The sequence below is a fragment of the Ambystoma mexicanum genome, chromosome 14 (genome assembly GCF_040938575.1).
Source record: "Ambystoma mexicanum isolate Mex_15411 chromosome 14, UKY_AmexF1_1, whole genome shotgun sequence".
Classification (NCBI taxonomy): Eukaryota; Metazoa; Chordata; class Amphibia; order Caudata; family Ambystomatidae; genus Ambystoma; species Ambystoma mexicanum.
This window is the reverse complement of record NC_090940.1, coordinates 111909319-111934591: the sequence shown is the minus strand read 5'-3', so window position 1 is coordinate 111934591 and position 25273 is coordinate 111909319. Positions and strand designations below refer to the sequence as shown.

The window sequence follows — 25273 nt, the reverse complement described above, 5'->3', positions numbered from 1 at the left end:
TTGCCTATTATTGGAGAATCTTTTCTTTCTAATGGAGGGAGCGAGTTAGAGGATAACGCTTCTCTTAGAACCGATTTAGGAACTGTCTCTTGCCCTCGGAGGTCAATCACAAGTGACTCCTGCTTCTCCAGATCCTTTGGAGCGGGTGCCTCACCATTCTTTGGGTGTTGAGCATCATTTGTTTTATAAATGGGATTTATCAACGGAGCGCTGGTCTCAGTGGTTATTTCTTTTCGCCGTTTTACCCACAACGTTACCCTGAATTGCCTCGCTTTTTCTTAGCTCATTTGATTGAGGAGAATTTTCTCCGGGGTCAGGTTTTCCTAAAGGGCTTATTTGCTCCCTTTCCTGGGGCCCATTTATTTTTTTTTATTTATTTTTTTTTCTTCAGTATTAGTGGAAAGGAGTAGAGCTCCAGCACAATACTGGATAAGCTCAGCCTGGGCTGATCACTCAACCTACTCTCCCTTGATTCAGTTTCCATTGACAGCGGTGCACTAGACTCGAAGTTGTCACTAGGGATCCGTCAAGACTTTTCACCTGTCAGGAAAGTTGGGTTAGTGTTCGTTGCCTGTGAGGCATGCTCGATTTTCTGATTTGAGGGATCACTACACTTTGGGTTTCGCAGTTCTATTATAAGTTCCCGCAATGGCTTTGAGTGAAGCTGCAACTAATTCAGAATAAGAGAATAAATAAGGGCTGTGTTCCCTCCCCCATCCCCATCCCCATCTCCGGTCCTGATCTGGGTTCTGAGCAGAGGGTATTGTCTTCCCACTCCCCTCCCTGCCCCATGGGATACTTGGACAGGGTGAGGATAGAAATCTCCCAAGGAAGAAAGGCAATGGGGGTGACCAACGGGGATCCCTCACTGGCCGAAACTGCCTCTCTCCCCCGGCACGGTGTTGGTGCTGTCCTGCCTTCCTCTACTGTCAGGCCTACTAGCAATGAACCTGACTCTAAGAGCAAGGGCGATTGCTCACCGTCTTTCATCGTGAGCAGGGCTGAATCCGCCAGTGCCTGAGGGGATGGGGGAAGGGGCATTGCGAGGGCCATCCTTAGGGTGTTTTTAACCGGGGTGAACATGAGGGGTTTGGATAGTATATCTTCATACCCCTGCACCCCCATTAATGTTTCCATCTGTGTATGTGGACCGGTCCGCATATTTAGCGAGCCGTGCATGAGTTGCAGAATCCTTTTCCCTCTCAGCGAAAATCTTCAGTGAGAATGAGTTGGCATAGTTAGAAACAGTATGCCCACCCGGTTTCAGATATTCTCTGCCCTCATGCCTGCAAACAGGCGAACAGGCATGCCTTGGTGGCGCGCGCGCGCAGTGGCGCACGGCCAATAGATTTTAACGTGGTGGGTGTTTGTTGGGGGGGTGTGGCTTCTCGCTACAATGGAAATCTATGGAATTAAGAGAAGAAATAATGTTACCAGTGACATAGTACGCACTCATCAATGTATATTACAATTGTTTGAAGTTATAACATACTCCGAGTCCAAAATAAGGAACAGGCATAGTATCCACACGGGTTCCAACGTTGACAGCGAGTCTCCCCAGGTGAACAGGCACTCTCTGGGCACTCTGTTATCGTGCGCACGCGGCCAGGTGATTTTAACGTGGTTGGCGGGAGTTAGAGGCGTGGCTTCTCGATCCAATGGAAATTCAAAGTCCAAAATAATTAAGGAATATTATCCACAAGGCTTCCAACATTGGCGGCGAGTCTCCCCAGGCAAACGGGCACTCTCTGGGCACTCCCTGGTGGAAAACACCTAATTTGAAGGAATGTTACAGGTACAATGCAGACTCAAGAACAACTGAAATGTTAGTTTTATTGTTAAAAAAGCAACCACACATTGCCTACGGTCATGCATTGTTTGTGACATATGGAATTATTACCGCAAATTGGGGTTATTTTAGACGGTTGTCCTATTTCGTAGGGCCAGACAGCAATGTGTATTTATTGTTGTTGTCCATTTAAAAGGTAATGTGTTTAGATGTCAATGTGTTGCAAGCATTCATGCCACTTTTAAGGGAGTTTATTTCTGCAATGAATGTACTTAAATTATACTTCTCTGGTATTAATGTTTAACTGAAATGTATTCCTTTCATCATTGCAGGTAACTATACCAAGACCTTCAGTGGCATCCACACAGTCTGCTTCTGAAAGCTTTCATTATGGCTGCCATATGGAGAAGAGAGACCGTGATTTACAGCCCATGGAGCTTATATCCCCTCAGGAGAACCTGGCAGGTTTTGTATCATCAGAGGCTGAATTGCCAAGTGGTGCCAGAAAAACAGACCTAATGCTTCAGTTTGACAGACTCAGCCAAGAGGGATTTCAAAACAAAGAGCAGGTAGTGGAATGTGTCAAATCCAAAAACAGTAGCCAAAACGAGTTACATCAAACCTGTAATGCAAGGAAGCTGGAGGTAGAGCCTTGTAAAACTCCACTAGAACATGAAAAGGACAATCTAGTTTCAGAGAGTGCCATTGAAAACCAAAACGAAGGCCAATGTGTTTCATCTTCCACAGAAAACTTGAAATGTATGAAGGTGGGGACTTCAGCTGTGAATAACCCTACTGGTGCAGAGACCATGCCAAGGACTTCCTGCTTGGTGCCAAATCACGAGTCAATCCATGAAGTCCCGGAACAAGTGACAGAGGAGAATGAAAAAGATTCTGAAGTCCTTAACCATCATGCTTTTTCTGAACAAGATGTAATGGCTGTCCAGGAGAACGGTTTTCATGTTGATAATGAGGCACTTGATCATGTTGAGAAGTTCAATTTTCAGCAGAATGGCCAATCTGCTACACTACAACCTAAGGCGGAGAAAGAGGAAAATGTTCAACAAAATGGAAATCTGTTTCATTGCACTCCAGAGAATGATAGTTCTCTTCAACTGAAGAAAGATTCAGTCCGGTCACCCTTTTCTGCACGACACAGCCGTATCCCAGTTTTAGCACAAGAGATGGACACAACATCAGAGTCGTCCTCTCCTATTTCAGCAAAAGAGAAACTTCTCCAAAAAAAGGCTCATCAGACAGACCTAGCCAGACTGCTTGAAAAAAGACAGCTAAAATCTTACCTTGGTGACCTCTCAAGTGCCTCGGACAAGTCACTGCAAGAAAAAGTATCTCCCGCACCATTAGCTTTATCTGAGGAGGATGGCTTCTCCTGTCCAAGACTGACAGCTGATCATCAGTTGGGCAGGCACACTGAGGATGCCCCTTTGTCACCAAGCAGCCCTCAGTCCAGGAAGAGCAAGATTCCACGGCCAGTGTCCTGGACTAGCAGTGATCAGGTTGGCAGCTCTGCTGCAGCTCAGTTCTTCCCTAGGCCACCTCCAGGAAAACCACCAACTCGACCTGGGGTGGAAGCCAGGTATGGTATATGGAAAGGCATTCGTAAATCCATTATTTTCAAGAGGACTATGTGAGCTCGGTATTTGACAAAAAACCTTTTATATTAGTAAGCCATTAACCGCTAAAGAGATTGTGTATGTGAGATGTAGGGGAACATTTGATTTAGTTGTGCGTTTTCTCAAAGATATTCAAATTGCTATTTCACATTTAGTTTTTCCTAACATTTTTAAAGTTGGGGTACAGACCAGTGACTGCATAATATGCGCCTTATGACGTACACATATCAAAATCCTAGGTTACTTGATTTATTTCAACTCCAGCTTTTCATCAGACCCTGCCTCCTCAGGGATTTCAATGCATTCATTCTTGTGATCTGTCTGGATTTTTCAATTCTACTGAAAGTTACTTTGAGGGCACTGAAATATTAATTTGATGTATCACTGTTTTTCTTATGATTTATTGCCTACACTTGATTTAAGTTCATTTGTATTGAATTCTTATCCCTATATGAGGTATACCCTTAACAATGACATATAAAGTTAAAAAGCTCAAATCTTTTATCCATTTGCACCTTTAAAATGTATTGGGCACTGTCGAAGGCCACTTCCCAAAAATAAATTCCAAATTGATTCGCCCTTCTGATTTCATACTCCTCTATTAAGTACAAAGCCCATACGTGGTGCATTGCACTGACTTTTTCCAACCAAATCCTTGTTTTCTAAATCTTCAATTGCACCCAGCCTTGCAAGATATTGTCACAGGCCAGTTCTCATTCTGATGGAAAAAGGTTGACCATAAGTTGTCATTCATTCTGATCTTGAGATGAAAATAGATGTAGTAGTTATATAATTCGAATTTCCACCTATATATTTATTTGTAAAAACCTTTAGCTATGGTCATATTTTGCTGTTATCCTTCACTTAGCCCCAAGCTAGAAATCCTGATATTGGATCTGGTGGCCGGCTCTTCTTCGATGTTTCTTCAACTCCCATAGTTACAAGGATACAAGAACCCCCTTTTCCTGGAAGAGATCGTAGTTGTTATGGCAAACATCAGAAATCTACTCTTGTCTGATCTAATTCTGCGCTTGGCTTGTGTACCAGATGAAAAGTCATTGGCTATCAACCCATATGTTTGCTACGTACTTGGTATAGGTTTCCTCCCTTCTTACCTCTGCCTTTTCCTGTTATAAAGCACACGCAGTCTTTAGAAATAAGCGACCGAGCAGCTGATAATATGGTTCCAGTTTGAAAAGTCAAGTATGAATTCGAGAACATTTAATTGAACCTTAACCACAGCAAAGCATTTCTGTAGTCCAGGGAAATCACACATTCTCCATATATCTGTGCTAAAGTACCAGCTTTATTCTTGAGCAAGTAAGAAAAAGGGAGTTTCCAATGGCGGCTATATGTTTTAGCTTTGTTTTATGCAGGGCATTCGCCCCCTTGCTCTTTCAACCAACTAGTGCTTTTAGGTATGTTTAATCTGGTATTTTTTTAAAAGCTGAAACAGTTCCATTTCCACAACATAAACAGAAATTGAACTTTTTCAGGTAAACGACTAGCAAATTAACTACCATAGTCTTATTGTTAAACCTGTAGTCTCTGCTTGTCAATCATCTGAGAAACATCTCCCTCAACACAAGGATAGGGTTGGTGTTGAGGGATAGAAAGAGCAAAGGGAAAAGGAAACTCATGCACAACGTCAATTTGCATGCAATGATACAGAAGCTCCACCTCCTTTCAAACCACCATAATTGCAATCCAGCAGAGCAGCAGGCTAACGAAGACCTCACACACATATTGTTATTACACTGAACTCTCAAATAGTTCTTGCTCAGCTCCGATATATGTTCTATCCCTCCATAACACCTTGAGCAGGCTCTGGCTAAGCAAACAGTTGTTACCATTGTATGATGTCCTGACGGTTCCTGGATGCCTCAGTCACTTCAGTCTCGATGTTTAGTAGTTCTTTTCGATTGTCCTGCATGGCTCTCCTCTAATGTCCTAATAGCCACATTTCAATCACTGCCTACCGCTGAGCCAGTGGACCTACGTTTTCACTCCCTCTGCCTGTCCTCAATTAAGACATACCAACCTGCCAGCATTTGTTTTATCACTCACTCCCCTTGGAAGTTACATCTTGAGTGTCAAACAAGCCACTTCTTTTAATAAATTGAGTTACACTACCCTTCAAGTCTTTGCCCTTAACCGTAGCCAACAGGCCCATGATTCATATGTTTGCAAACCCTGCTATTTGCAGGCCTCTTGCGTTTACCTTGCATTTGAATTATGTGCAAGGCTACACAATGCAGAAAATGAGTGAACATTTGAGCTTTGCCTGTGCCCCTCCATCAACTCAATGGCAATGACTCTTCCATCGTCTTCCCCCATGGACTGCTTTGCTTAAAAGGATCTGTAATGTATCCTCCATTGCATTACCTTTTGACCCAATTGGGGGGGGGTGGGTTGTGACTGCTAATGAGTTCACTATAAGATTCACCTCACCAGCTCTAAATCTTCATCACTCATGTTTGACCCCTGCCGACCCAACCCATACCTGAAATAGAGCTGCAAGCTTTCAAATGTTTCAGCCTCTTCCCCGGTTTGTATCCTCATCTCCATAGCCTCAGCCTACACATCAGTAATAGCCAGAGCAGATTCCTCACAACAATACTTTGCAATACACAAGAGTGGCATATGCAGCCCACGGCATGCTTACCATACACCAGCAGCAGTCTCATTGCAGTTCCTGCTTCTTCACTGCTGCCTTTGCCCCCACCCCGTATTTCTGGCTGCATGCTTCAACTGTCTAAGATGGTTCTGTTCCTCAGTAACCCTAAGCACCAGAGATTACTCTTGGGCCTCCCCTTGCTGTGCTGTCGGGAGCAATCGACCAGGTCTCTATCACTGCTACAGTGTCACCTTGAATTCTGTATCACACAGTGTAGGCAAGGCACTGTGTTTTCAGCCTCCACAACATGTTCAGTAAAAAGCAGGACTCTGGCCTTGTTTACCTCTGACACAGTGCTCAGGCAAAGCTTTCTCTTGGGGTCTGGTATTAGTGGGAGAGGCCAAGTGTACTTTTAGGTTTTTTGTTGGCTGTTTTTTAGGGAAACATCGTGAGGGAGCTATTGGGGGGTGGATTGGCTATCATATGTAAAAAAAAAAAAAAAAATTGGGGTTTTACGAGGTCAAAGTCGAGTGCACAGGTAGTGAAATCATCCATGTTAAACTGATCTCAAATTCCTATCACAGTATGAATTTGGTATTACTTTACCGGCCACCTGAGGAATCAGATAGTTTTAATGATGATATTGTTAATATTGTCGCACCCATGATACCTACTAATTCATGCTTGGTTATCTTAGGTGATTTTAATCTTTGGAAAAGCGACAGACAGGATAAGAAAGCATTGGAATTGGAGAAAATGCTGAAAATTCACCATATCACAGTTCATAACACAGAACCCACGCATAATAGGGGTCATATATGAGACTGGATTGGTAGCGGAAATATACAGATCGGAAATTTAATGACCACTCCTTGTATCTGGTCTGATAATTTTTTGTGTCATGCCTGTTGAAACTTCTGGCTAAAGCACACAGAGTGCCTGATAGCCCCCATGCAGGTCAAAACTAAACATTTTAAGGGTGTTACTGCCTTTATTCTGGCCGTCTGTATGCAATCCCTGTTGACAAAAACAAATGATCTTGATGGCCCAGAGACCCTCATAAATAGTTATGAGGAGATCTCAGAAATGCTAGCTAAACATGCCCCTATGAAAGATAAAACTGTTGGAGACCTACCAAATCACCATAAATGGTTTTCCACAGCCCTGGCTGAACTTAGGACCAATAAAAGACAGGCGGAACATGCTTGGCGTAAGGATAACTCTACAAATAATTTGCTGGCCTGGAAATCTAAAGAGAGGCATTATAAGATCAAGATCATTGAAGCAAAAAACAACTTTTACAATGATCAAATTAACTTGGCGGGGATCAGATGAAAGAACTTGACTCTTCAGAACGTGGGAAAAACCCATCGCCTCTATCAAACCTACAGTCGAGGACTGCAATAGAGTACAAAAGGCATTTCCTGACAAACTACTGAAAGCACAATATAAAATCAAGAAGGAAGCTGAGGTACAAGAAACCCATGTCAATCCTTTAAAAAACGTGTTAAATCGGGAATCTGAAACCTTAACCCAACTAGATAAGCCCACAGGGTTTAGATTCAAGGAATCTAGCACAGTTGAAATGCTTGACATACTTAAAACTGCATCATACCAACTGCCCGGGAGAACTGCTCCTGTAAAATATATACTAGAACATAAGGACTTATTTGCACCCTTCCTTTGCAGATTTGTGAATTCCTCCTTTCGAACTAGCGTCATTCCCCAGTCAATTAAGAACGTAGCAGTTACACCGTTGCTAAAAAAAAAGTGGGACTGGAACCTACTGATGCAGCAAATTTAAGGCCAATTACCAATACCTTATTTTTTCTCAAGCTCATCGATAAAGCAGCCACGATCCAGCTACAATCCCATGTCCAGACTACCGGTATACTCCATGTGAAACAGTCAGGGTTCAGGAGTTATCATGGTACAGAGAGTGCACTTCTGGATTTACAGACGCACATGCTTTCGAAGCTGTAACATAGCAAGTCGGGGCTGCTGATGTTGTTAGATCTATCGGCAGCCTTTGACTTGCTAGATCATAAAATACTGCTTGATCAGATGGCAACTGTCAGAGGTCTCTCTAGGATGCTATTATTTGGCTTGGATCTTTCCTAGAGGACCGCCAATCGCGAGTACATTGGGGCGACAGTTCTTCTGAGTCACAAATCATAACATGTGGAGAGGCACACCCTGTGGGGCTCTCCACATTTCTCCCTTGTTATTTAACATTTATATTCTCCACTTGTGTGGTGACCTAGAACTACTGGAGATAGTTTTTCGGCAATTATGCCGATGATTTCCAGCTGGTCCTGGATATCACCGAGACCATGAGAAGGATCAACGGATGCTGGACGCCGTATACCACACTATAAAATGCTGGATGTCTACTAACTGGCTCTGTCTGAATGCAACCAAGACCGAACTTATGTTATTCGGTCCTCGACAGGCCCAAACCAATTTAGGTCAGAGGTATGCCAGTTTCATCATTGACAGTAGCCAGATGAAGGTAGTACAGAAGGTAAAGACGCTTGGCACCTACATAGAAGAAAGCTTGGACTGTGAAGCCCACGTAACAGCCATTACCACCAGTACCAACTACCATCTCAAGGTACTTGGTCAAGTAGCGCCATTGGTCTCAACAGAGAATCGCATCAAACTTTTAAGAGCGGTGATCCTCCCACGTGTAGATTATTGTAACGCACTACTGGGAGGTGCTAACAAGGCCGATATCCAACAATTGCAGAATTTTTTTATTTTTTTTATTTTAATTTTATCGGTTTCTTACAAACCTTTAAAATGGTTACAAACAAAACACACAACACATAATCAGAATACGTCATCCTTTAGGAGTCCCTTAGAAATACCCCTCCCAGTTATCAAACGAGTAAGCAATGCCATGTTGTTGTTACTCATCAGCCGACAATATATTCAGGCGTTTTTCAATTAACATTAGAAATCGAGTTAGTGGTAATCGTTTCATGTCCCATCCTTGAAACATATAAGCCCACCAGTCGTCGGCACAACGGGAGGGGTAATTTAGGCCCCAAGGCCCCAGGTGAATTGTCCTTTCTGAGCGAAGTGCCGTGCAGAATAGCACCAAATGCTTCAGGGTTTCCTTATCTTTAGCGCATAGTCTACACGTTAAGGTTGAGACTTTGTTTGTTCTCCATGATGCCAACCGCTCGTTAGTTTTAAATGCGTTCAGACGCAGCATCATGAACACTCTTCGAGGCTGTGAGTCTGGAAACATCTCGATATAGCGTTGTAGCACGTTAAATGGCCTTGTTTCAAGTGGGGCGTCCTTCATCATGGAGGCTGTGGCACGTTGTGAGCAAGTTTGCTCCCAGTCCGCGCGCCAGATTTGCAATTTGGCAGCATACGGGTCATTATGCAGCATATCCAGGCTGATTCCGTGATCACTCAAGATCTCTTCGCATCTTTTAGACCATAATGACACCATGTTATTATTAGCTGGCGATGGGTCATGAAAGATGTCAAATTGTGGTATGTGCTCACGCTGACGAGATTTCCGAAACAAACTTACTAGGGCCCAGCATACCCTAGCATGTAGCGAGATAAGCGAGAGTTCATACCTCACACAAGATGTCGGAATTCCCCTTGGCAAAGACAAAACTTTAGACCAAAAACAGTGCTCCAGCGATGACCATGTATCATGACTGCAACCCAAGGCGTTTTCAGCACCATATAATAACACTGGGATTACCTTTTGATGGTAAAAATCTAGAACTGGTTTTAGTGAAAATTTCCCAAATTTATTCTGTATGATGACCGCTTGACTGGCCAGTTGTTTGCATTTCCTTTTATTTTCAATAATCCATGGTCCATCGTTGATTGATGAATTTATTAGCATTCCGAGATATTTTACGTTCTGAGTTAATCTGAATGGCGTCCCGACCCAAGTGCCATCTTGGTTGTCTCAACTTGTTTTGTCTTCCGCTCTTAAGATTCTTTAACACCAAAATATCAAATTTCTTTGTGTTTATCACCAAGTGGTTAGATGCAACGTATTGGGCAACCGCATTCAGTTTCCTCTGTAGGCCGACCGGTGTTAGGTCCATAAGAACGAGATCGTCGGCGTAAAACAGCCAACTTAGACGGGTCTTATCAATCTTCGGGGGAAATGATCTTACAGAGTCAATTGCCAACCCAATATCTGAGATGAATAGACTGAATATTGCGGCAGCTAAGGGACAGCCTTTTTTTACCCCTTTATAGGTTTTGATTGGGGTAGTTACATTTCCAGATCGATCCAACCGGATTTTTATGGAGGTTTCGGAGTGCAATTCTCGAATTGCTGCCATTAAGTCAGCTGGACAGCCCCAACTTTGTAGTTTTGACCACAAGCGAGGCCTGTCGATGGTGTCAAAGGCACTTGAGAAGTCGATAAAGGCCAAATATACCTTAGATTTAGATTTTATCGCTTCCATTTTCATCAGGTTCAGGAGTAACAAGTTTAATGAGCAGCCCACTTGCTTCACAAAGCCAGATTGTCTTTTATCTACATGATTAGACTCGATTGCCCAGGTCACCAGTTTTTGCTGTAACATTGTGGCGTAGATTTTCCCCAGAGTATCCAGTAATGCCACTGGGCGATAGTTTTTTGGGCATGTTCTGTCCCCTTTCTTGAATATCGTGACAATAACAGCGGATTTCCAGGATTTAGGAGTCTTCTGGGTTTTACATATTCTGTCAAATAGGGTTACGCATATTGATGCCCATAGCTCAGGCTGCTGTTTAATCGTGAAGTTGGTAAGACCATCCGGTCCAGGAGCTCTAGATTTTTTTGCCTTGTTAATTATAGACACAATCTCCTCTCTTGGAAACGTCAAATCCCATGGTTTCGAAGTTGGTTCCAATGTAGTGATGCCAGGGACTTCTGCTTTGTAGAGGGCTTCGAAGTGGTCAACCCAAGCTGCTTCCGAGACCATGCAGGTCTACAATGCCGTTTGAGGAGCTTGAAAGTTATTAATGAGTCTCCAGAAGTCACTCGAGTTTGTATTCTTTAGGGTGGCTAGCATCTGTTCCGTGTCGTTTTGCACTAGAATGTGTTTATGCATTTTCAACCAGTTCTTATATTTTTGCTTCAAAGCCTTTGTTTCTAATTTGCGAGTGTCAATGTCAAGAAACTTAGCTCTCCTAATGGCCGCACGCATCTTTCGTTTTTGAATCAGGATCTCGAGATCGAAGTGATGGGCACGGACCATGTTGAGATTTTTAAGCCCACTTTTGCAGTTCTGAATTTTGTCAATAGTTGATCATATTCAAGGTCAGCACTCAGTTGACAGTACTGGATCATTACGCCCTTGACTTCGCTCTCCTCCAGTCTTAAACAAACTCTATTTGATTCAACCTCAAGTTTATATGCCCATTTTGGCCTTTGAGTAGGTCTAACTGTTGCAAATTTCATGAGCAGCATATTGTGATCGCTATTTGCTTTTTCACAAATCGTCAGCGATTGTATCCTAGGATGCAAAGCTTCGGATACAAACATGTAGTCAATTGTTGAGGATGAATCCGCACGATGCCATGTTTGAACGGATGGTATATCGCCACAGGTACTGCCATTCAACATCTGAAAGTTGCGTAGCCTCATTTCGGTTAACCATGCCTGTGCTACTAAGTTTTGGTCTGAGTTTGATTCCTTAAGTAGATCGATATTTAGATCACCACACAAGTATCTTTGGCAAGTCTAATGATTCCATACGGAGATCAATTAGACCTGTTATCTGATCAATGAACTCCATTTTTCCTGCCCATAGATGGTTCCAATACAAATTCAAGATTATGATCTTGTCCTGCGCCGAATCCTGTCCCCCAAAACTTTCTATGATAGTCTCCTGAATATAGGGAGAATGATTGATGGAATTTATAACACGCCAACCTGATGCTCTTCTCACCATCGTTCTCACCTGACGTAGGGCGGCCAAGCTTAGACTTTATGGCCGGATTCATTACAGACTCAAAGTCCAAGGTGACTGGTAACTCACTTAGCCATGTTTCTTGTAAACACACGATTTGGAGATTGTCTTAACCAGAGTGAGTTAAACAAGTGTGAGAACCCTCGAGTGTTCCAGGAGGCTAAAGAACAAACCGTGGGAGCTACCGAGTCCTGGCATTATTGGCTATTTTTTGCATTTAAGGCCCCTGCTAGCCAATGCCATTCATGATTTCCAGATGCAGATGTTGAGGATTGATGAAGACTCTTTAATGGTTTCGTCGGAAGGCTCCTTTCTTTTGATTGTGATTCTTATTTGTGCATTTAGGCCGTCAGATTTTACACTAACATCACTCGTTGGCAATTGAGGTATCCTTGACGGGCACTGTAATTGAATATGATTTTGATTACTGTTTTGAATCAAGTGAGACGACCCTTCTGAAATCATTGTTGCCGTATCTTTTGAAGGCATAGGTACTGTAACTACATTCGAAGGTGCCTCCTTTACGTTATTGGAGGTTCCATTGTAATTTGGTCGAGGTACATCAGACTCGTTCAATTTATAAACGTCAAAGCCTAGTGAAAACAATGCTACATTTTCTTCTAATATTGATGTAATTAGAAGATTCGAGGCAAAATGGAGCACCACATTGTCATTAGTTCCTTCTGCTGGAAACTCCACGACTTTTATGTCATTAGAGAAAATTGCACGTAAGCTTGGTACAAGGTGGAGTAGCTGAAGAACCGTTCTTCGATTCAAGATCAAATTCTCGATTGGTTCAAGACTCTCAATTGTCAGTTTATATGTAAGGCCTTTGTTCAGCGTTGATTTTGATGCGTTTTCATTTAAGGTTTGAGGACGTCTATCAAACACCAGCTCTTTCAGCTTTCTTCGATTGCTTTCCAGAACGTCAGCCTCCAAGCCTCCCATCTGCGTCCTATAGGGCTCGTTTTCCTTAACTATTTTGTTAGTTTGTCCTGACGTTAACAATGGCCTCCCTGGTCTAACAACTAGAGCGTTAGCTATGCAATGTTTTCTCTTCTCGTCCATAGTCATGAACACAGGACTGACTACTGGCAGAGACAATGAGGTTGTGTTATCACATACTTCAATCAGTTCGCAATATCTTTCATGAGACTTGTGATTAGACGCAGGGTTTTTGCCAATGACCTCCACATTACATGGTTGCATTATTGCAGGATTATCCAAGACAACATTGGCCATCGATCGTCCAGGTTTCTCCTTACATTGAATCGGGGCCACATTTGGCAGAGATCCAGTTTGGAGGGGCAACTCAGAGCTTGTTGGTAAGTCGGTTTCTAACTCTACATGTTCTGGTTCATCATAAGTTGACCGGTCCAGAAGTTCCGTCACGTCCTCCTCAGATGGCGTGGTACTCTTTGTTTGGGTCTGTTTGACCGGAATTGAGAGAGCACTTTTTTGTTGATTTTTGGCATGGATGGTTAGATGAAGCAGGGGCAGTAGAGGTCTTAACCAGGTCAGTAGGAACTGCCTGTACCATTTTTATGTTACGCAGGAATTTTCGTGCTCCAGTTGAAGCATTATTTTTCTTTGCCTTTTGGTTCTTCAGTTTCTTGCTGTTTACAGCAAATTTTGATTTTGATAGCAAAGTCGCGGGTTTCTCCGTAGCATTAGGGCCGCCTGTGAAGATGGAAAAAACATTGGGTAGGCCCACAATGGAGGAAGTAATTGAAACTTCTGAAGTTGGTTCAGTTAGAAAACCAACACCTGAAGATGATGCCATTTGGGGGTCATGACAAATTTGATTGGCCGCACATCTTGCCTGTTCGAACGCTGTGTTAAAAGACTGGTCAACAACATTCGATACAAACGGAATAACCGACGAGCAAGGACCAGTCTTCGATGAAAGTTCTGCGACCTTGCATCCTGTGTCTAGGGGAGCTTCAAAGACCTTTGCAGTTGCCAGTACTAGGTCCGCTTCCACTGAAGTAATGTGCGTTGATGTTAACGACTGAGGACAGTGAGGTTCTTGGATGGATATAGCATCAGTGGGAAGATGCCGTTGTTTTACTGACCTATTATGTTCTTGTTCAGCTTGAGGTTTGCACTTCGCACTCAGTTGCTTACCATCGGAGCTGGGACACCCTTCAGACAACTGCCTGCCTGCGTTTTTAGTGTCATGTTTAAAAAGGGCAAGAGGCTCTCGGCCCACTTCTGCAAACAGTCTTTTGTCAGATGAGTCACTTTTCCTGCTCTCGCTTAACAAGACAAACGTTGCATTCAGTCTTTTAAAGCACTCGTGTTGTTCAACATAAGAGCGATTGCAAGTTTTTTTCCAGTTGTATTAATTTGGAATTCATCATTGCTACAACGGTTGTTAGATCCTTGGTGGCCTCGTGTATATTCTCATAAAGTTTTATAAACGGGGCCAAAGAGATCGACGAGGAAGCCATAAGAAGGGCTTGTAGTTCCGTCGAAGATGACACAGCCGGTAAGACCTCGCTTGATGAATTTGCATGGAACTTAGAAGGTCTGGCAACATAGGGCTCCTTGTCGCGGCGAATTTTAGGAAACGGGCGTTCCATTAGAGAAGAGTCCATAGAATCGTTGTGTGAGGAGTGCTCATTGCAATCAGGTTCATCAATGACTCCATTAGTTTTCCAGTTAAGGGTGGCATGTCTTTTTTGGGAGGTCAGATGGATGTCAGATATCTCGTGCCTCGATTCACCCTTTGACGGGTGATCGATTGACTTTAGCCGTTTGTAACAAGATGCTGGCCATATGTCAGACGTTGCCCCCAACAACTGACTGTTACGTTTTACGGCTGATTTAGCCTTAATTTCGGAAGGAAACCTCTGCTCTTTAGACAACTTGCTTGAACACGCTTTGTTCAGGAGCACTAGGTTCTGAAGAACATTGTTCACAACCCCAAGTGAGTCTCTTCTTGCAGTCATTAAATGGCTTGCCTCCGACTCACTCAGATTGCCATTCTTTGAGTTGTGGTCGCAACCATGCATATCTGAGTTTAAAATGCTTTGTTGGTAGCTAAGGTCATTCACGTTACCTTCATGCGAACCCACTGTTTCCAAGTTTGTGGTTACACACGTTTACAAGTCCTGCATGTGGTTTATAAGCCGGTCCTTGACATTGTCCCAAGATAATGAGATGAATTCAATCGCTCTGTAACATCTGACAAATCGTTTAATTTCAGATCATACCCATAGATTGGCAATCACTTTGAGCATTTCCTCTTCACGGAGTATGTGTGTCACTTTTCAATTCAGAGCCCTCCTTTTTGGAATTCCAGCTATTGGGTGAAATACTTTGTTCGAGTCCCTTGGTTTCTGACCACAAATCAATTGTTTTTTTTATAGTGCTCTTACACCCGCTCACATGTTGGTCAAAGCACCTGACCACAAATAAATAAAATCAATGAGTCTCAGCCCCATTATCTTACATTCTCACTGTTTTATCAGTGGATTTAAGAGTGTTAGCTCCTTGCAGTTTTTGGCAAAGATGTACCTGAAGATCCATGGGCTTTGGTGTGTTAGCATGTTACCCTTGCCCGTTCTCATTCTGCCACCGTGGACTTGGGTCAGCAAATGTTGGATCCTTCTGTTAATCTTGTAGCATGTTGGCAATGGGGCACAGCATGGATAAATAGTTACATACTATGTGTGCAAGTAAGGAATGCCTTTTCAAGTGCTGGTAACAAATTTCATTTCCATTGGCAAGCAAATATTTGTGTCATCCACATAAGGGATGCATCAGCCACCAAAACCACCTCAAGGGGTTAGGCAGATTCAAGGATAATAGCCTGTTTGCACTTTAAGGTTTGTAGTTGCTATATCTGTAAAATCCGGCTTCTACAATCCTCCAAGTAATGTGAAAAAATCTTTTCAGTCTTCCACCAAAAGATGAAAGGCAGATCCATGTTGGATGGGCGATGACATGTGCATTCCTCCAAAGTATATTTTGAACAGATTTTGTCCTCCCACGTATTCCTCATCTTAGATATCTTGTCTCCCAGTTTTGCTGCTTCGGAAAAAAAAAATTTCACCAGAGGGTGCTGTGTTCAAAGCCGCAGAGTCGTAGTCCCTCGAGGACCGCCATCGAGCGTCGACGTCATCGCTGTATAAAGGGCTTGAGCCGTGCCCGTTACCTCAGTTCCGTTTTTCCGAGCAACTGCTTCGTGTCACAAAACAGCGCTTCAAGTTTTTTCTCGACAATGTCCTCGTCATCTACTCCCACCACACCCAAGACATGGTTAAAAAAATGTCAGAAGTGTGGTAAGAAAATGTCAATAACCAACCCCCATCGAAATTGCCTCTGGTGTCTCAGCCCAGACTATCGGGTTGACAAGTGCGGTTCCTGTCAGGCCATGTCCAATGAGGCTCTTGGGAAACGGAGAGGTAAGCTTGCAGTGGAGGAGGAAACTTACAAGTCTTCTAAAAGACAAAAAGAAGATTTAAGTTGAAAATCTCGACATGGGTCGAGGAGATCGAGATCGAAGAGTCGCTCGAGGAAATCCACCTCGTCTTCGTCTAAGAAGTCAAAAAAGAGACGTTAAATGTCTTCTTTCTCCTCTTCCTCCTCTGAGAGGAGAGTGACTTATCCATCCAAGCACGATTTCCCTGAAAAATGGGAGGCCTTTAGGGCTTTGATGCTTAAAATATTCGAGAAAGCGGCCCAGACCGCCTCGAAGATGCAGCGTGGAGATCATGCCCCTGCCCACTCTAAAAGTGACAGAGGGAGATCAAAGACTAAAAACACGAGAGCCGAAAAAGAGTCGAGAGTGTCATCAGGGGAAAGTTCTCTGACACCTCGTACTAAGGCAAAACCAGTGGTGCATAAATTGGTGGTAGCGGAATCAGCGTCGAAGTCGAAACTCGACTTGACCCAGTCGACGACTACAGCATCGAAACCGCTGCTGAAAGTGGCGTCGACACCCTTGACTTATATCGAAGCCTTCTTCAACAGTTTCGAAGCCTCCTCCGAAAAGGTTGAAGCCAGCGGCGTCTTTATCAACGCCTTTGACGCCTTCTTTAATCCCGATAACCAAGTCGATACCACCCCCTTTACCTGAAAAAGTTTTCCATCCTCAACCCAGACAGGAATTTTTCAGATCCATGTCATCCATCTTTGAAGAACAATCCTCTGAAGATATTACTTCAGATGGAGTTAAGTTTGTAGCCAGAGAGGTCCCTGAAGAGCTATTGGACCCGAATACCAAGATGACTGATCTCTGACTGTCTCCAAAATGCCAGTGGCCTATACACTTCCCCCTGAAGTGGAATTTGAGAGAACAGACCCTACAGTACAGATCATGCAAATCCTAGTTATAGAAATCTCATGGGAAGAGTCAGTGATTTCATGGATTGGAAGGCAGCTTCCCCATATTTCGACAAGGATGATATGAAGAACATCCTGAGTGAGGGTCCTCTAAAAGATCCAGTCCTTCCTTTCCATAAGGCACTACAAAAAAGGGTGATGGTAAATTGGAATACGCCTCATTAGATTTCAGCAGTAAACAAAACATTTGTAGCAAAATACAGGCCATCTTTATCAGATCCGGAATATCTATCTAAACATCCCTACCCTGAAAGTCTAGTGGTACAAGCTGCAACCTCCACTAGGCAATCGGCTTACCTCTCAATACCACCAGACAGGGATGATAAAAAAGAGTTGATGCTTGGGCCCGGAAGATTCTTTCTTCGGTCGGCATGGCCCTTAAATCGATTAATGCAACTTGCACTTAAGTAAGAATTACATACACCCTGTGGGACTGTATGACATCAGTGGCGGAACACATCCCGGAAGGTGAGGAACGGGATGGTTTCCTGGCGATAGTAAAAGATGGGAAAGAGGCTATGGAGAAAGCCTTCAGTCAGGACTGGACACTGCTGATAGTGTAAGCAGGTCCATAACATCTAGCACGGTCCTACGCAGATTTGCATGGCTGAGGAAATCTGGCTTTGCACCCGATGTGCAGTCTAGATTACTCAATATGCCCTTTCATGACTTGAGGCTGTTTGGCAGCAAGGCAAACAAGAGCTTGGAGAAGCTGCAGACCTCGAAAGCGGCAGCAAAATCACTCAGCGCCGCTATAAAACAGCCTCAACAACACTCCTACACAGGCTTATCTTCCTGGAGGAGTCGCCCCTTTCGGTTCTGCTCCTCTTTTGGAAGACGAGGGGGCAGGCAAGTCAGAGGCCAACAGAGAAAAACCTTGCGTGGTGGACAAGGGAGAGGTGCTAGATCAGCCCCAGCAGCGGCTACTAGCTCCTCATCCACTGCTGCAGCTGCTGCAAAGCCATTTTGAGGTCTTCACCCACAAGACCCCAGTGGGAGGCAGAATCACTCGGTATCTGAATGAATGGCGGTGCATTACGTCAGATGCCTGGGCGCTAGAGATAGTGACCCATGGTTACTGCCTTCCTTTTCATCAGAGACCTCAAAATCATCCACCAGGAGCCAACTCTGTAAAGATTCCAGACCTGCTCCTTGTGCGGGAGATTTCAACCCTGCTGGAGAAAGGTGCAATAGAACATGTACCTGTAGCGGAAAGGAACAAGGCTTGGTACTCCCCTTATTTTCTCATCTCCAAAAAGGACGGAGGATTGAGACCCATCTTGGACTTAAGAAATTTGAACAAATTCCTCAGGAAGGACAAGTTCAAGATGGTGACCGTTTCCCAGATCCTTCAGGCTCTTCAGCTTCAGGACTGGCTGGTTTCATTGGACCTTCAGGATGCTTACTTTCATGTGCCAATCCATCTCAAGCACAGAGTAGCTGAGGTTCGCAGTTGGCGGTTCTCATTATCAGTTGCGGGTTCTACCATTTGGGCTGACCTCCGCCCCAAGGGTTTTCACCAAGCTGATGGCGGTAGTGGCAGCGAGTATCAGGAGAAGGGGGGGGATTCAGATCTACCCTTATCTGGACGATTGGCTAATCGGGGTAAGTTCACCCGAACGAGCCCAGGAACATCTGGCCATGACCTGTCACTTCTTACACAGACTGGGCTTCTCCCTCAATTACAAGAAGTCACAAATTATTCCAAGCCAAAGACTCCAATTCATCGGAGCAGTGCTGGATACTTCCTCAGGGAAATGCTTACCTCCCGCGGAGAGAGCTCACCACATTCTGCAGATGGTAACAAAGTTTCAAAATGCAAAAAACATCTGCCGGTATTCGATTTTCTAAGGTTGCTAGGCCTCATGGCATCCTGCATTTTTCTGGTGCCATAGGCCAGATTGAGGATGAGATCCCTTCAATGGGCCCTCAGGACTCAATGGTCCCAATTTTCGGGGGAGATGTCAGATCTTCTCCAAGTCCCGGCTAGAGTGGCTCAAGATCTTCTATGGTGGACTTGCAAGGAAAATATCCTCCAGTGAGAACATTTTTGGCAACCATGGCCTGAGATAACGGCAGTGACGAACGCCTCACTCACGGGGTGGGGAGACCACACCAACGATCAGCGGTCGTTGGTCTCCATCGGAGTCTAAACTACACATCAACCTTTTTGGAGGTGAGGGCAATCAGACTAGCGCTGAAGGCTTTTCTGCCCTCTGTACAGGGAAAGAATGTCCTGATAATGACAGACAACACAGTGGCCATGTACTACCTCAACAAAAGAGGAGGCGTAGGATCACTCCCACTGTGCGGAGAGGCAATGCAGCTCTGGTTCTGGGCAATGCAAGAAGGAATCTCTCTATCAGCAGTTCACCTAGCCGGAGAGCTGAACACGGCGGTGGATGCTCTGAGCAGGCAGAGCACAGTCTCCCACGAGTGGGAACTAGCTCAGGAAGTCCTTCAAGAGATCTTCGCCCTTTGGGGAACACCTCAAGTGGATCTGTTCGCGACCGGTGCCAACCGAAAGTGGGAACTGTACTGCTCAAGGGAATTTCCCCCAAGAGGAGCTATATGGGACGCGTTCGTGGTGGTTTGGGTATTTCCACTCCTATACACATTTCCTCCAGGCCCTGTGATTCCTCATGTAATCAGAAGGTTGAGAAAGTTCAGGAAAACCATAATCCTAATTGCCCTGTATTGGGCCAGGAGGACGTGGTACCCGGACCTTCTGGACATATCCATCTGCCCTCCAATACATCTTCCCCAAAGAGAGGATCTTCTCTTGCAAGAAGGTCGGGTTCTCCATCCAGAGGTCAAGACACTCAGTCTTCACGCATAGTTTCTGAGAGTCTGAGATATAAGGTTTGGGACCTCCCATATGACGTAATGGAGATCTTGCTTTCAGCAAGACGGCCAGCAACAAAGTCCTTGTATCAGTGTTGTTGGAACAAGTTCAGTAACTTGTGTAGGGAGAAGAATGTGGATCCACTTATATGTAATACTCCTACAGTAATTTCTTTCCTCTTAGACTTGGCCAGTTTGGGGCTCCAAGTTGGCACGATAAAAGGATATTTGGCCCCGCTATCTATGTTTAAGCGTTCCTCGGAAGAGGTGTCCTATTTTAAAATGCCCTTAGTCATTCAATTCTTGAAAGGGCTGACAAATGTGTACCCACCGACACATTTTCAGGTGCCCATCTGGGATTTGAATTTAGTCTTAAAATTTCTCGTGTGCCCCTTTGGAACCTTTACATTCTTGCCCATTAAGACTTCTCACTCTAAAAACAATTTTGTTAGTGGCTATAACATCAGCCCGCAGGGTAAGTGAGTTGCAGGTGCTTTCTTGTAAGCCTCCTCACACCGTTTTCCATAGAGACAGTTATTCTAAAAGTCAAACCATCTTTCTTGCCTAAGATAATCTCTAATTTCCATCTGTCACAGAAAATCACCTTACCTTCTTTTTACCCTCCTCCTCACGCTAGTAAGGAAGAGGAAAGATTGCACAGTCTGGACCCAAAAAGGGCTCTGTTTCTACATTTCCGGATTGGCAAATCTTCGACAATGTGACCAACTATTTGTTGAAAGGCACGCCTCGTGGGGCTCTCCACATGTTATGATTTGTGGACACAAATTGGGCCTTGGAGTGTCTAAACAACCTCTATCCAGATGGATAATTCTAGCAATGTCAGAGTGCTATTAATTGGCTGGAAAAGAGCCTCCAGATGGGTTAGGGACTCATTCAACCAGGGGCATGACAACTTCCACGGCTCTTCAGAGGGGTGTCCCGGTGCAGGATATTTGTGCTGCGGCAACCTGGTCGTCGATGCACACTTTTTCATATCAAGGAGGACTCTTTGCAAAAGCTTTCCTTCATTCAATCCATGATTGAATGTTCTGGTACTCCCTCCTCCAAATGCTTATTGCTTTGGGAGCCTATCTAAGATGAGGAATACGTGGGAGGACACAATCCATTGGAAGAACAAGTTACTTACCAACTGTAACGTTCTTTCGATTGAATGTTCCTCCCACGTATTCCTCATCGACCCTCCCAAACCTACCCCTCTGTACAGTTTGTGCCAGTTGCACTCAAACTTCCTTAAGAGCCTTAGGACTTAAAAGCCTGATCAACTGATGCGACCGTGAACACTGTTAAAACAGAACTTCGTTAACGGGTGCAGCTTGAGCCCTTTATACAGCGGATGACGTTGACGTTCGACGGCGGCCCTCGACGGACTACGACTCTGCGGCCTCGAACACTGCGCTCTTTGGTGAAAAATCTTTTCCGAAGCAGCAAAGCTGGGAAACAAGTTAACTAAGATGAGGAATATGTGGGAGGAACATCAATCGAAAGAATGTTAGTTGGTAAGTAACTTGTTCTTCTCCACCATTGGGCCTTAATCTTCAGGTGTTTGGGCTGGCTAAGCTTGCTTTAGGTCTTTATATCTAATGTGTGACCTTTGGTGGCCCCTTCCCTCCTGATGTGGACAGGCCATATGAGAAATCAGAATCTTCCACGGGGAGGCTGGTGGGGATTGGTTCGGACTGTAGCTACATAAATAATTAACTTTTTGTACTTTCAACAGGTGTGTAAGAGCTTTATGATTGTGGACCACAAGGTGCTGGAACTATTACTCTTGATTTTATTTCAGCTAATAGTTCAGTTTTGTTAAATAAAAAAAATATACATATATGAGAATATCCAAAAACGTACACTTACTCTCATATCATTAGAATAACACTATTTTCATAACAAAACCATTTTAATTCGAACAACCAGCAATCAGTCTGACAGGAATAACCATTGAGTGGATTGAAGCCAAAACAATGTTCTGCCTCTCTTCCCTTATAAAGAAAAGGGTAGCCTTCTGCATAGTAACTAAATTCCCCTGCCCTGTTAAACAAATTAAGAAATACTTCAGAAGGAAACCATTCAGTACTTTAAGCCAATTGTTCATTCTTTTGGGACTCTTTACTGCAGTAGTCCTCCTATCTTTTAGATTCCCTCCCCAAATATCCTAAGAATCTGTTCCCATAAAGACTTTTCATGCAGTTTAGTATCCTGCTGTAACTTGAACATGCCAGATTTAATGGTGGGCCGTAATGATGCAACAGAAGGGTCACGCTGCAAATTCTTCTCTGTGCATACGTAGATAAGGCTCCATGTCAATACAAAAGTAAACGATTCCATCTCCAAATGTACAGGGGTTTCATTCAATATGCACGACTTTGCCATCCTACTAATCTTCCAGCATTTCAGCAGCCATTCCTTCTCTGTGGGAAAGAATGGCCTTTTCCAGGTGGATACTGAACAGGCGTTTACTGCCAACAGTAGATTGTGATGACTGTTTAGGTGTGAAAGTGACCACTCCTCTGCAGGAGGCAGACTGAAAATCTCTAGAAAGGGAATCTGCGAGCAAACGAAACCACCACAAATGTGCCTCTCTCCAATAGGCATGAGTGTACTTGGACTCCCATCATTGATGCTGATAAGTATTATTTTCTCGCATCCTATCCAGCATAATGTGCTGCTCTTAGGGATCGTATCGCTCCAGCTCTGAAATCCCTTCATTGGCTCCCAGTGGATGCAAGGATTACATTTAAAACCCTTTGCATTGTCCACAAGGCTTTCTGGGGCCTGGGTCCAAAATACCTTCAACTATCCCTCCGTAAATATCTCCCCTCTCAAGCCCTTCGCTCCTCTACCTCTAACTCCCCTCGGGTCAGTTGTTTTTTCAAAGAAACGAGCTGGAGGTAGATCTGTCTTCGGCCGGGGCCTCCCTTTGGAACTGCCTCCCTGCCACCTTGAAACTTGAGGAGAACCATCTACGGTTCCGGAAGCTCCTCAAGACCTTCCTCTTCGCTTCTGCCTTCGCCCCGCTTCTCCCCTGCTGATCTGCCTTTTCCCTCGTGACTCTGCACCTGGCCACCTTCTGCCCTTCGGGCCAAGGTACCTGCTCACCCTGCCATCCTCCTGCACTGCCTCCGGGCCTTTTTTCAAATACAGTCGAAGCCTTTCTCAGATTCATGCTACATGTGACGTCTGTCCAAACCCCTTTCAGCTGGAATTACAAAAATACAGATGAAGGGTTTCTATTGAGGTCTTTCTCCAACTGTGCAAGACCTATACATATCCCTCCCACCTCTGCCCTGACTGCTCAAAACATTGACTTAAAAAAAAAGATCAAGTTTCTCCCTAAATGGCCCACCATGTAAAAGTGGCACTTGCATGGCCAACAGCCTCACCCCACCCAGAGCAGCTGCAATAGCTATTACCATTACCCCATCTCGTAGTCTGACTAACCAATTGTCTGTATTGGATGTCTCTCTTCAAGTGCCATCAATAAGTAGTCTAAATACTTGTGTAAGTGTGATGTGGAGGGGATTCAAGAGTGTAGCCTTTCTGGTCACAATGTGCTTTTCTCCACATATCTGCTCAAAAATAGTAATCTGAATGTTGTCTGAATTTGTCTGCTTCCAGATCTCTTGCCCTGTTACCTATGCACTTTCTTTTGAAAAGATTGCAAATCAAGTTAGTTTCCTTCAAACATCACCAAACGTTCTGCCCAGCTATCTACTATCTTCAGATCTTCTGCATCAAACTTCGCTTGTCCCCGATTGGCTCCAGATATTGGGCTCAGTGTAATGAATTTTCACCCTAATGCACTTTTGACCAGATACAGACAGCATTCCGGGTTTCTTTTGAATGATATGCTCTCAAGCCTGAATGAGTCAATAAACAAAATCCCCAGGTCCCCTTTTTTGTGGACATTAGAGTCCCGAACATTGGGCCTAAGCACTTCTCAAGAATCTGACCTCCCTGTTACGCTCACCTGGCTCCCACAGAGGTGTCGGTTTGAACTGGACAGCTGCGGTCTCCACCAATGTGAGACGTAGGGCCGAGATGACGGACTGGACTGGCCCACCTAGCTTCGTTTGCTTGGCCCGTAGGAATATTCTTCTGTAAACGGAGAAAGGGGATTAGTCACCCGTGGGGTTGAGCGTAAATCCCCCCACCCCCGCTGTTCTTCCCACAGATCACCTTTGATGTCCCCTCTTATAGTCTCACCTGATGGTTTGAAAAGAGGAGCTCTCCATCCTGCATTGAACGCAGGGGCGCGTTGATAACCAGTTGCTTCACTGGCTCGAAGGAATTGGTGAGTTCCAGAACAATATTGACTCCGAAAAGTATGTAGTTCGTAAGAGTTCACATGTCTGACTTTCACTTTTGTCCGATTCCTTGCAGTTTGCAGCTTGACCCCAGCGAAGAGTTCCTCGTGGTAGCTCACTAAGTTCAGGTAAGGATTTGGCTTATCCTACACAGTTCAATAAAATAAGGCCAGAACGTAACCTGTGGCTTGCTCCCTTATTCAGGTGTGGAGAGAAAATATGAAGTTCGGGGAATAATGCCTCCGGCGGTGAAATTAGGTAAGTCTATTGTGGTGAGAAGAGTTCCCCTTGTTTGTCCCTTCGTCTCACCTTGTTGTCCTTTTGTTCCCCTTAGGGGCCGGGGTACGGCGAGGATGCAATGGAGACTGCGCCGACCCTTGAAGAGGAATAGTACCCCCAGCGGTAATCAGGTAAGTCTATGGGGGTAGTTACTATTGCCTCTGTTCATTCCCTTGGCTCACCTTTGCTGGTCTTGTGTTCGTCTTAGGTGCCAGAGTGCGGCGGGAACGTGCAGAAGGATGCGGTGGATCGTGAGGATGCTGCGAAGGCCGGTGAGTTCAGCGCGGCGCTGCAGCAGGCGAGGCGGCGCGCGTAAAATGCTTCTTTCTTCCAGCTCGAAGGCGCGGTGGATCCGGAATTCAGGTAAGGATCGAAGGTTTTGCTCTTATACTAACCTCTTCTCCTTCTGTTCCTCCCTTTTTCTAGGAGTTGCAGACTCAAGGCGGGCGTGGCAGAAGACTGGATGCAGGCTTGCAGACACAGTGAGCGTT

General features: G+C 44.5%; 1 protein-coding gene across 5 annotated transcripts in view; it reads left to right on the top strand.

Annotated features, from left to right (window-relative positions):
- The window catches only part of TTBK2 (tau tubulin kinase 2), a 1138589-nt gene that overhangs the window by 1052200 nt on the left and 61116 nt on the right, over nt 1–25273 (top strand). For all 5 annotated transcript variants that reach the window (XM_069638663.1, XM_069638662.1, XM_069638661.1 and 2 more), the window contains one exon: nt 2122–3386. In XM_069638663.1, the coding sequence (XP_069494764.1) occupies nt 2122–3386 (1265 nt within the window). The remainder of the gene's footprint in view (nt 1–2121; nt 3387–25273) is intronic.